At 45.6% G+C, this 12130-nt stretch overlaps 1 protein-coding gene across 8 annotated transcripts in view; it reads left to right on the plus strand.

The window, feature by feature from the left end:
• SEC16B (SEC16 homolog B, endoplasmic reticulum export factor) overlaps nucleotides 1-12130 on the plus strand; it is a 92421-nt gene that overhangs the window by 15750 nt on the left and 64541 nt on the right. For all 8 annotated transcript variants that reach the window (XM_053249723.1, XM_053249718.1, XM_053249720.1 and 5 more), the window contains 6 exons: nucleotides 171-306; nucleotides 1366-1596; nucleotides 2392-2489; nucleotides 2599-2680; nucleotides 5366-5483; nucleotides 6284-6395. In XM_053249723.1, coding sequence (XP_053105698.1) covers nucleotides 171-306; nucleotides 1366-1596; nucleotides 2392-2489; nucleotides 2599-2680; nucleotides 5366-5483; nucleotides 6284-6395 — 777 coding nt within the window. The remainder of the gene's footprint in view (nucleotides 1-170; nucleotides 307-1365; nucleotides 1597-2391; nucleotides 2490-2598; nucleotides 2681-5365; nucleotides 5484-6283; nucleotides 6396-12130) is intronic.

The following is a 12130-nucleotide window of genomic DNA, read 5'->3' on the forward strand; positions in this document are numbered from 1 at the left end:
TGGGAATGGCTCTTCAGCTTTTGGAATGATACCTTTCAGAACGTATGGTTTTCTAGCTGGAGTTGGCTGTGAAAATTGGGGTCTTGCCTGGGGTAGAGGTGGGATTGCACAAATCACTGTCTAGGAAATCTGATGCAAGCTGTTCTGTCTGCCCTCCAACATTATTCCAGGGAAGATCTGCACAAGGTGGACGTGATGACATATTGTCAACGCAGAGCAGCCATGGGCTGTGACCTGGCATCCAGCCGAGGGAGAGATTCCGCCTTGCTTTGGAAACTCCTTCTCCTCCTTTGCAGACAGAATGGGGTGTGTATCTCCAGTATGTGTGTCTGTAGAAAGTGAGCCTGGATTCCCATGTGGTGTAGGTGTCTCCCTTGGGCCTTCTCCATTGTGTAGGCCTTACTCTTCTTCCTCCCTCTTGTTAGTGTCAGTGGAGCCAAGTTTGCTGTCTTCTAGGATCTGTACAGCATGTGCACACACAGGGACCCAGTCCTCCAGGAAGTTCTTGCAAGCCCCCTGAAATGAATATGCTACTCTTTCTGTAGCTCCCAGTCATTTGAGTGAGGCTTGTGTAAGATAACTTTTTTAAAAAAGGGCTACTTAAACAATGTTTTTAAAAAATGTTAAATAGTGGTCGGATTTGGATCACAAGGGGGAGGGTTTTTTGACCCTGCACGCTCTGTGGTCCTGATCTGGATTGGAGTCCCTCACAGCAGCTATTTGCTAAGTAGTGGTGGGGAGACTTCCTCTCATTGGCACAATGAGTTTTTCATGGTTGATTTCTTTTCAATTGTGAGAACCAGCACATTTATATAATTTGTAGCATCTATGATAACAACAGGAAGCAAGATCTAGAACTGTCAGCTCTCAACCATCAAAGGCCTTGTGGAAAAGTTTCTTTTCTGCGTTTCTAAAAGCCACAACTGAGCAGATAGGTGAGTATCTCAGGATTCAAGTCCACAGACGGGGAGTAATGGCCCCAGACACCCATTTCTAGGACAGGTCAATTTTGCTTCAGATGGTGACAGCCAAAGTAGAGCCTCAGTCCTCAGTCTTAACTCAGAACAGGGTGTGTATTGCGGGGGTGGGATGCTGGGTGCGTTTTGCAAAGTATCCCATGCCCAGACCCAGAACATTTAGTGAATGTCAGTCACAAAACCTCAAGCTGTGGCACCAACATTTTTAATTTAATCTGAAATACAGATTTGGAAATAAATACCTGTTTTTGAACATGTAATTTTCATAAGCTTTTGAAGCTCTATTATTGTTACTCAAGTAAATAGGCAAATATTTGTAAGTGTGTGATCCTCCTGCTTCCCTCCCCCTTGCTAACTTTGAATACAATTCTGCTACTTCCCTTTGCAGTCCATGGTGGGATCAGATACAGCTGAGCTGCTGATGCAGGACTGCAGGCACCGGGAAAGATACAAAAGACAAGAACCAGCAGCAAATCTGATCAATCTGACAGATGAGGAGTGGCCGATGCAGGACTGTGGGACTCAGGACCTCCTTACAGGGGAGATTGTTCCAAGTGCTGCCACCCCAGGGCAAAAAGTGGAGAAGTTCACCAAACTCCTATTCTATGGCAGAAAGAAAGTAAGCAAAGGGTTCATGACTTCCATAATGCTTTCTGTGGGGTTTATGCAGCAGAAGGTCTCGATCTTGCATACATCACTGGACGATGGAGTGATTACTTACAAATGACTTTCAGTTAGAATGTTCATATTGCCCAGTATAAATTCCGGCACAATGTTTTCCAGTTGTGGCCTTCCTTACAGGGTTACTTGTAAGGATTACTCAAAAGTAAAAATATTATATAAATGTGAAGCATCGTTAATCTTCTAGCAAAAGGCTTGCCAGTTTTGATCACTAGGAAAATGATCATGGCTCAGTCACATACTTTGCATGCATAAAATCCCAAGCTGCAATCTTGCCATCCCATTAAAAGAATTTCAGGTCACAAAGGTGGAAAGACCTGTGATAATGTAGCTTCATATGTCCACATGAAGGAAGGGCATGGAGAGCCTGACTATTACTACTACTACAACAACAAATATTTATATACCACTTTTCAACAAAAGTTCCCAAAGCAGTTTACATAGAGAAATAAAAACAAATAAAGATGACTCCTTTCCCAACATTACCCTTGACCCAGCCATCTGACAATGATACACAGGACTGTATCTTTTTATTTTTTATTTAAAAAATTATTTATAATCAAGATATTCCAGAATAAATATATTTTGTTCATTGAATTCAGTGGGAACCATTAAGCAAGACTTACTCATGTTGGGTTCTGTTTTTTGTCACACTAGAGTGGGACAGGATGTTGGGGAAATGGATGGAATATGGGGAACTGGCTTTTCAGTTGTTGTTCTTGCTTACGTACAGGAAGCTCTGGATTGGGCTATGAGAAATCGGCTGTGGGGCCATGCTCTCTTTCTGTCAAGCAAGATGGACCCAAGGACCTACAGCTGGGTCTTGAGTGGGTGGGTAGCATCTCGTGCCAGAAATTATCACTTCTTCATCCTCAATCTGTTGTTCACATCAAGCATTCACCATGTCTATTAAAAATTGTCGCTCCATTTCTCGTTGCAGGTTCACTAGCACTCTGGCCTTCAACGACCCTCTGCAGACACTTTTCCAGCTCATGTCAGGAAGGATACCTCAGGCATCTGTGGTATGGAGTTCAGCCCTCCCTTCTGCTGCAGTGGCTTCTTTGTACCTGGGATAGACAAGCTAAGCTTGTCAGGGCTTATTGGTCAAGCAGGCTGAGCAGACCATCAAGTAGGAATGGACAGTCCACGGGCAAATTTTATAGACCTGGATGGAGCCCTATTGGTTCCTTTTGTCACCTGATCTTTGCGTCTTTTGTAGATGCAATACCTCTGCATATCATCTGCAGTGGTGGCCTACTTGCTGCAGTGCAGGACAGCAGAGTGTAGGCCAGTTCCTTCTTCCTTTGAAAGGTTACCATGGTGATGCAGAGAGTAAACTGCCTGGGTCCTATTGCTAAGGTTCTTGATTTTAAATCCTTGGAACTTTATGGAATCCAGTGCTAGGTCCTAATGGAGACAAACTTATTTCCTACAAATGCTTATTCCAGGGAAATTGCTGGCCAGTTCTGGTTTTCCACTCTATGGTCTCTGTGCATTCACACCTATGAGATCTGTGCCTGCAGATCCCATTGGATCTGAGCTTCTGAAGCACAGCCCTAGGAATTTTGGCGCAGGTCTTGCCTCCTGGATTGATAGGGTATGTCTAAGTAGGCAGGGCTGTGCTTCCTCCATCAGCTCTTCTTTGACTGCTGCAGCAGCAGCATTGAGAAGAACCTTCTTTTGATTGGTCTACTACCAAGCAAGCTTGGCTGTCTCTTAAAAGCAAGCAGGTAACCTGTTCCAGGCTAAGTTGGGGTCTCCACCATGGCAGGTCTCCCCGCTTCCCTAGGGGAGGCTCTTGTATTTTTTAAGCACTGGCTCCAGGGTGCTGGGGCACCTCTACTAGGGCTGGCAGATCCTCTGGGGACTCTTTCAAGTCAGAGGACGAAGGCAGGACAGTATCCTTGGGTTATGGTGGAGGTACTGGTTTGGGTTCTCCTGTTGTGGGGGCTCCCCACAGCACTGGCTTGCTCATGGTCTGGGTTATAGGGTCTTCCCACCCCGTTCCATTCCTGAATTGTTTGCCTTGTCTCCCAGTTGAGGATGGGTCCTAGATCTCGGGCCATGACACCAGTCTACCTACCTGTAAGACTACCATCTGAAGGTGCTTTCATGCCTTTGTTATTATTATTTACATTTTATATCCCGCTCTTCCTCCAAGGAGCCCAGAGCGGTGTACTACATAGTACTTGTTTCTCTTTCACAACAACCCTGTGAAGTAGGCTAGGCTGAGAGAGAAGTGACTGGTCCAGAGTCACACAGCTAGTATCATGGCTGAATGGGGATTTGAACTTGGGTCTCCCCGGTTCTTAGTCCAGCACTCTAACCACTACACCACGCTGGCTCCTGAAGGTAAAGTGTGCCGTCAAGTCGATTTTGACTCCTGGTGCACACAGAGCCCTGTGATTTTCTTTGGTAGAATAAAGGAGGGGTTTACCATTGCCTCCTCCCAGACAGTATGAGATGATGCCTTTCAGCATCTTCCTATATTGCTGCTGCCCGATATAGTACCAGTGAGGATTCGAACCGGCAACCTTCTGCTTGTTAGTCAAGCATTTCCCCGCTGTGCCACTTAAGGCTTATAATATGCACTTATGCAGTGTATATTATATTGCAAGGCACAGCAAAGTAGCAATATAATAACCGTCAATCCTCGTAAGTGTCTGGAAGTCCCTGGCATGTAGGTCTGCCCTGCCTATCCTCGCTGACAACACTGATAATGGTGCAGGGGCACCAGCCCATCATTTATTCATCTTTTGGATAACCGTATTCAAATATTGGATGGATGGCTCTTGGCAGAGTGATAAAATGATCTCCTGTTGTGATTTGAGGAGGAAGGGAGGATAATGGAGGGGTATGAAGCTTGACTAAGGACAGAGCCAGACTTAGTTGGGTGTGTCAGGGCTATATCAGGGCTATGAGGCAGCCAGATCAGGAAACAGGCCAGAGTGTGTGTTTGTTCATGCCCTAAATCTATAAGCTGCTTCGTAGCCAAAACTCTAGAAGCTCTCCCTCCCTCTCTCTCTCCCTCTCTGGAACAATACAGTATTTTATAGTATAATAAAATACCATGATGTAAAGCAACAGTCAGTGAACCATCACAGATATCAAGGCAGAGCTAAAACCATAATTTCTCAGTCCCTGACAACTAAGTGTGGTTCGGCTGAGGATCCAGCAGCTTGATGTTCTCCAACCTTGGGTCCCTGCAGTCAGTTGCTAGGGCTGGGAGCTTGAGCCAGCACCAGTGTGTAGCAACCACTGACCATGGAAAAGAAGGCCTGCTATTTATACAAAGCCTGACCAACCTAGAGGCCCTTTTCTGCATCACGGAGCTGATATTGTATGTTGCCTGAAGAGGATTGACTAGATATTTATGCCATTGCTTGAGACTGATGGCCTGTTGGATACTGGCACAGAGACCAAGATGTTAGTATATGTCTATAGCTTAAACATTTTCCTACAGTCCTGGATTTTACCCTGGGCTCAAGAGATTTTTGCCTTGCTCTGCCGAACTTGTGAATTTGAGCGAAGCAAGTCTCTTGTTGAGCAATCTCATGTGGAAACTGTCTGTTCCGCTTGTTAAATGTTTGGGGCAATTTCCTGAGTTCTGTGCCAGTAAGCAGTGGCTAAGTTTAATGTATGTAAATGTTTTATGGATTTTGTAGGCTGTGTTTTTCTCTTCTTCTGCCTCTTTGCTTCCAACGTAGTGCTGTGGTGATGAGAAATGGGGTGATTGGAGGCCACACCTGGCTGTTATCCTGTCCAATCAGGTGGGAGATGCAGAGCTGAACCACAGAGCCATTGTCACCATGGGAGAGTCATTGGGTGAGGACATTCGCAAAGCATGGACATGCACCATATAGAGAAAAAGAGCCACATCCTTATCTCTGGTGCTTTCATTTTGGGAGCAACTTTGCTGTAACAAATGCAGAAGTCTCTGAGAAACTCATAAGAATCGTTCCCATCCACAACTTACTGAGCATCGCAATATTTGAGGATTTACTACTATTATTGTATAGCATTTAGAGCATTCATAGCATTGTTCATATTTTATGTCTCACCCAAAATTGTGATCTCAGAATCCAATTTCCTGCTTTCCTGGCTCCTACCTACTTCTGTCAAACCTAAAAGCAGATAGTGTCTGTCAGAACACTTCCTTAACTCAAAAGCCATGCTTCCTTCCTGCCCGTTGCCCCTGATATAGAGGTGCTCAAGACTGTGATGCCTAACAAGGAATCCTGACAGCATCTATTAGATGTTAGGTTTGTTTGGCAGAAGCTGGGAGAGCAGAGGAAGCCTCGACTCTGAAGCCAGCCTTTGCATCCAGCCTTGGCCTCTGCCTCATGGGCACTGCAAATCGTCCTGCAAATTGTTATGGGCCTCCACTTGTATTTAACTATTCAGAACATTGAAAACTAGAAAATAAAATGTCCACATATTTAAGGAGTGGAGGGAATGCATTTTAACTTTTACAGAGAGTGGTGTGTCAAAAGGGTAAGGTCCCACTGTAACCGGCTCCTTCCTTCCAGCTATCGCTTTCCCCCTTCAGACAAGTTAGTTTGGATATTATCAGCAACCTTCTTCACTTTCTCCCAATTTAACATGTTGCCCTTTCCCCTCTCCAGCTGGGAAAGGGTTGATAGAAGCCGCTCACTTCTGCTACCTGACAGTGAACATCCCCTTTGGCCACTATGGAGTGAAAACAGACCACCTGGTGTTGCTGGGCAGTAGCCCGAGGTGAGTACAGCTAGTGACAGGGAGAGTCTAACTTTTAATCACACTAAGCATTTATATGGCTCATTTCAAGTGCTGAAGGCACTTACTGTACTCAGCAGTGGTGCTGTAAGGCTGGTTGGTTTTACCTCTGTTTCTGGGGTGAGATGTGAACTGAAAGTGGGAGAATAATTGCGTGCCTAAATCTATCTAGTGGAAGGCATGGCTGAAGTGAGGTTTGAACTGGACTCACTGCTAGGGCTGCCAGCTGAGCAGAAACAAACAAACAAACTCTGCTTGGCCATGCCTTTTTAACAGCGATTTGATGGGCAGAGACCAGCAAATGAAGCTTTTCACACTGCAAAGATAAGTACTCTCACCTGACCTGCTAATGTCCTCACAGCACACCACTGAAACACTGAAGCTGAATACAAAATGGGCAACTTTTCCCAAACTCTTATGAAGGACTCATTTTTCTGTATGACGACGATGGAACCGTTGTAGGAGTTCCCTCCAACATTATTTATTTATCTATCATATTTCTGTACTTCCTATATATGCATCTCTAGGCAGTGTACAAAGTTAAAAACACAGCAAATGTAAAATACAAAAGCAGTTAAAATTCACACACCAAACCAAACAACCTCAGAAGACAAAAACACATTCAACAGTTTTAAACTTTCAGTTAAAAGCCTGAGAAAACTGGTGCATTTTCTGGGTCTTCCTAAAAACAAAAAGAGAGGGAAATGCTCAAGGAACTCCATATATTGAAGCAGACCTTTGGTCCATCTAGCTTAGTCTTCTTTACATAGACTGGCAGCAGCTTCTCCAAGGCTGCAGGCAGGCGTCTCTCAGTCCTAGCTTGGAGATGCCAGGGAGGGAACTTGGAACCTTCTGCATGCAAGCAGGCAGGTGCTCTTCCCAGAGCGGATTCATCCCCTAAGGGGAATGTCTTATAGTGCTCACACAGCTAGTCTCCCATTCAAATGCAATCAGGGCAGACCGTGCTTAGCAAAGGGGACAATTCATGCTTGCTACCACAAGACCAACAGGGAGCATATTCCAGAGCCCCGGGGCAGCCACAGAAAAGGCTTGGCCCCGGGTTACCAGCAAACGATCCAACGGCAACTGTAACTGGACCTCTCCAGATGATCTTAATAGGTGACAGGGTTCATGACAAAGAAGTACCCTTGACCCAAGTACTCTTAAGTACCGTGGACCAAAGCTGTTAAGGGCTTTAAAAAACCTTTTTAAGACAAAAAAGGGAGTCTTTCAAATTTGGGTGTGCTATTATATTTATGTGAACTGACACCTATTCATTATTTTCTGAGCTTTTGCTCCAAGGCCTAATGCAACATCTCTATTAATATCTAGAAATGTGGGGTTGCCCCATATTGCAGGAATATCAGCTTGGAAGTGCCACTGTAATTTCTCACTCTGTCCATACAAGGTTATTGTGGCTCCACACAAGGGATTGGAGGTGCTAAAGCTGTCTCTTCTCACTGTATTTGGGGGTCCTGGACAGGGCCTGGGTTTGCAGTTCTTCCCTTTTCCTGAAACTGAGAAATGGTAACTTTTCTGTAGCCAGGCAGTGAATTCTAAGCTAGCTTTGAACTCAGATCTCCTAAGTCCACCACCAAAATTCTGTAAATTGAACTGGATTGATTGTTACTGAATTAGGAATTGCGCTGAAATGAAATGTTTCAAAATCTGAAAAAACATTTAGAAAATGATTTTTTGAAACAAAATCTGCCATCAGGATCTAAAGCTGGCTAATGGCTCCTCTTTTGTGGTCAGACTGGATCACTTTCAGTTTGTGACTCCTGAAGATGTAGACAAGTTGTTTTGGACTGTGTGTCCTACCACCTGCTCTCTTGACCCTTGCCCAATTTGGTTTATTTTACCTAACAATCAGATTGTTGGAAATTGTCTGGTAAACATCATAAATGCTTATCTGAGGGAGGGTAGGATGCCTTCTTGTCTTAAGGAGGCTATTATTAGACCTTACTTGAAAAAAACTTACATTGGACCACTCAGAGTTAGGCAACTAGAGGACTGTCTCATCATTAGGCAACTAAAGGACCGTCCCATGGTTGGGCAAGGTGATTGAGAGGGTGGTGGCCTCTCAGCTCCAGATAGTCCTGGAGGAAACTGATTATCTAGACCTATTTCAAACTGGCTTTCAAATAGGCTATGGGGTTGAGACTCCTTTGGTTGGCCTCAGACGCGTAACTGGGGGGCAGGCAGGGCACGTGCCCTGGGCACCACCTTGGTGGGTCACGTGGGGGGGCGCGCCAAAAAGTGCCATGGCCCCCCCGATTCCCCCCTGGATCGCACGGCGGTGGCGGGCAGCGGCGGATCGTGTGCCCCATGGCTTGTGGCGGTGTGGGAGTGAGCGCGGTGGTGGCGGGCTGCGGCGGATCACCGAATGCAGAGCAATGCCGAGGCCTGCCATCTGGCCCGGCGTCGCTTCCCAACTGCACAGGCGCGCCTGCGAAGTTCATAGAATGCCATCCCAGGGGCACACGATCCGCCGCCGCCCGCCACCGCTGCGCGATCTGCCGCCGCTCGCCACCGCCATGCTCACTCCGGCCAGGGCGCAGGTATGTGGCGGGGGGCGCGCAATTTCAGGGGCAGAGCTTGCACTGGGCGCCGTTTTCCCCAGTTACGCCTCTGGTTGGCCTGATGGATGATCTTCAGTTCGGTACTCTGTTATAGGAGTGTGATTCTACTGACCCTTTTGGATCTCTCAGCGGCTTTTGATACTGTTGACCATGGTATCCTAGGTTGCTTGAGGGAGGTGGGATTAGGTGGCACTGTTTTACAGTGGTTCTGTTCCTACCTCTCAGATAAATTCCAGATGGTGTCACTTCAAGACTGTAGCTCTGCAAAGTGAGAGTTACTGTATGGAGTTTCACAAAGTTCCATACTGTCTCCAATGCTCTTTAACATCTATGTGGAACTCCTGGGAGAGATCATCAGGAGATTTGATGCAGGGTGTTATCAGCATTCTGATGACACTCAAATCTATTTCTCCTTTTCAACTTCATCAGGAAATGGCATAACTTCCCTAAATGCCTTCCTGGAGGTGATGATGGGCTGGATGAGGGAAGGATAACAAATTGAAGTTGAATCCAAATAAGACAGAGATACTGATGGGTGTGTGTGTATGTCAAGACCTGAGTGATGGTTTAGATCTGCCTGTTCAGGGGGTTACATCCCCCTGAAAAATCAGGTACGTGGCTTGAGAGTGCTCCTGGATCCAAAACTCTTTCTGGTTTCTCAATCCATCAATCTTTATTATGGTCTTTGACCAGCGTAAAGTAGAGTACATTAAAATAGCACTGAGGCAGCATTAAAACAAGCTATGCCTAGAACTGTGAAGACTGTAGAGAAGCTAAAAGCTATACACTGCTATACAGCTAGTGTTAAGTTGTAGTAAGCTATCTTAAAACTACAGTTAAAAGGGGTAAAATCAATGTAAAATGGATAAAGACTATATAAAAGATTTAAGTGGTTGAAATCTACTCAGTCTGTGAAGGTTAACATTTTACTCAGGCAGTAAAAACTATAAAACTATAAAATGCTATGGCGCATATCATTACTATTAATTCTCGTAGACATGCCTGTTCTGAATGTGTGGGGATGTGTCCCAGCACTCAGCGGATTGGCTGGGTGGCAGAGGCTTCCTCGCAGCAGGACTCAGGAGGCCATTAAGCTGCTGCCAGGGGAAATGGCGGTGGGCAGCGGGACCGGCCGCTGTGAGGAGGAGGAGGCGGTGGCAGCGGCGGGCCCTGCACGGCCGCCGGGTTCAGGAGGTGGTTAGGCCGCCAGGAAGAGGAGGAGGTGTTGGCAGGAGCGAACGGGCCGGCAAGCCAACCAGAAACCGGGAGGAGCGGGGTGGAGGGGAGAGAAGTGGGCAGGGCGGGTGTCAGAGATGCCTGGGGGACGAGTGAGGGAAAAGGGGCTGGAGGGGGTGGGGATAGTCAGGGAGAACTAGGGGCACAGATGCTATGCGCCCGGTCAGCTAATTATGCTATATAATATGCTAAAGAGGATAAACTGTGTGAACATTGCGCTGTGTTGGGCCTGCATAGTTCTTCGTGTCAGTCAGGACCTGATGAATTTTACACACTGCCACACAAAATGTGCCAATGTTATGTGTTATTACAGGGTCAGAGGAGAGAGATGTAGTAGAATTGGCCAGAGTGACCTGGGGTCTTGATTAATAAGGTTGAGGGATGATATGAATGTCTCTGTAGAATGGGCAATGGAGGAGGACGTGCTCTTCTCCAACTTGCCCAGAATCACAGGGGCACAGATGTTCCAAGAAGGGGGTCTTCTTATATCTGCCTTCTAGCGTAGCCCAGGGACGGGCACCACAAAAGGCCAGGGCGAAGGCACTTCTGTGTTATGGGCCTTCCAGCTGCGTGAGGTATTCAGCAGGAGTTGTTATAAATCTTTCATTGATGAGGGATCCTGCCTAAATTGATTTGGTATTCTATGTCCGTTATGAGTAGTTTGATGAGTGTATTTACCTGTGCATAACCCATGGAAAGTAAGAGGGGAGGGGAGAGCCCCAGGGATGACATTTTTGTCAGCAGTCTTTGTTTCCAGGTGGATTGATAATTGTCCTGTAGTGTTAGGGGGGCTAGACCCCAGTGGGAGGAGGGATAATCTTAACCAGTAGTTGAGTATGGTCAGCCGAATCTGGTTTCTCAGGTTGAGGCAGTGGCCAGGAGCACTTTTTATCCACTTCAGCTGATACATCAGCTATTTATTTATTTATTTATTTATTTATTTGTATACCGCCCAAAATGCAAGTCTCTGGGTGGTTTACAACAAAACAATATGCTACTCACATTTCTGGAGGTAAATGTCTTTAAAACAGTAGTACATATGCTGGTAACCTCCAGGCTTGACAACTATAATGCACTCTACATGGGGCTGCCTTTGTACGTAGTCTGGAAACTACAATTGCTACAGAATGCAGCAGTTAGGCTGGTCTCTGGGAGAACCCAAAGGGACTATATAACACCAATTCTGAAAGAATTGCACTGGCTGTCAATATGTTTCCGAGTGAAATACAAAGTGTTAGTCATTACCTATAAAGCTCTGAACGACTTAGGTCCAGGTTACTTGAGACTGGCTTCTTTGTCATGAACCCTGCCGCCTATTAAGATCATTTAGGGAGGTCTGGTTATGGTTGCTGCTGGCATGTCAAAATAAGAGCTTGAAAAAATAAATATGATAAATAAATAAATAAACTTGCTTGGGATTAGGTTCTGTAGAATCCCAATCCATTGTATTCATTGGAACTTGCTCCTGAAAATGACATGCATAGGGTCAGGCTGTGAATGAACAAATGAATGGAATTCTCATGGAATTTCCTACGTATCATCAGCACGTGTCATTTCCTACATTCTATTGCAGGTTAGCCATCCTAGTATAATATAGTAATTGCTTCTGCATGCCCTGTTTCAGATACTCTTGATTGTTGCATGTCTGATAGTGACATCTACTGCATGTCAAATCTTGTCCTTGTGAACTGACAAATGCAAATGCTGTTCCATGCAGTTGTTGGATACTGCCTGATTCTGCATGTCAACTGTTTCATACTGCCAAATGTTTTGCTACTGCAGAATCATTGGATATCATGTGCTGATGCTAAATATCTAATATTTCCAGTCTAGAGAACACCTGCCATTAAGGGTAGAAAACTATGAGGACTCTTAATTAGGAGGACAATGTTTTGCATT

Source organism: Hemicordylus capensis, chromosome 4 (assembly GCF_027244095.1).
Source record: "Hemicordylus capensis ecotype Gifberg chromosome 4, rHemCap1.1.pri, whole genome shotgun sequence".
Lineage (NCBI taxonomy): Eukaryota > Metazoa > Chordata > Lepidosauria > Squamata > Cordylidae > Hemicordylus > Hemicordylus capensis.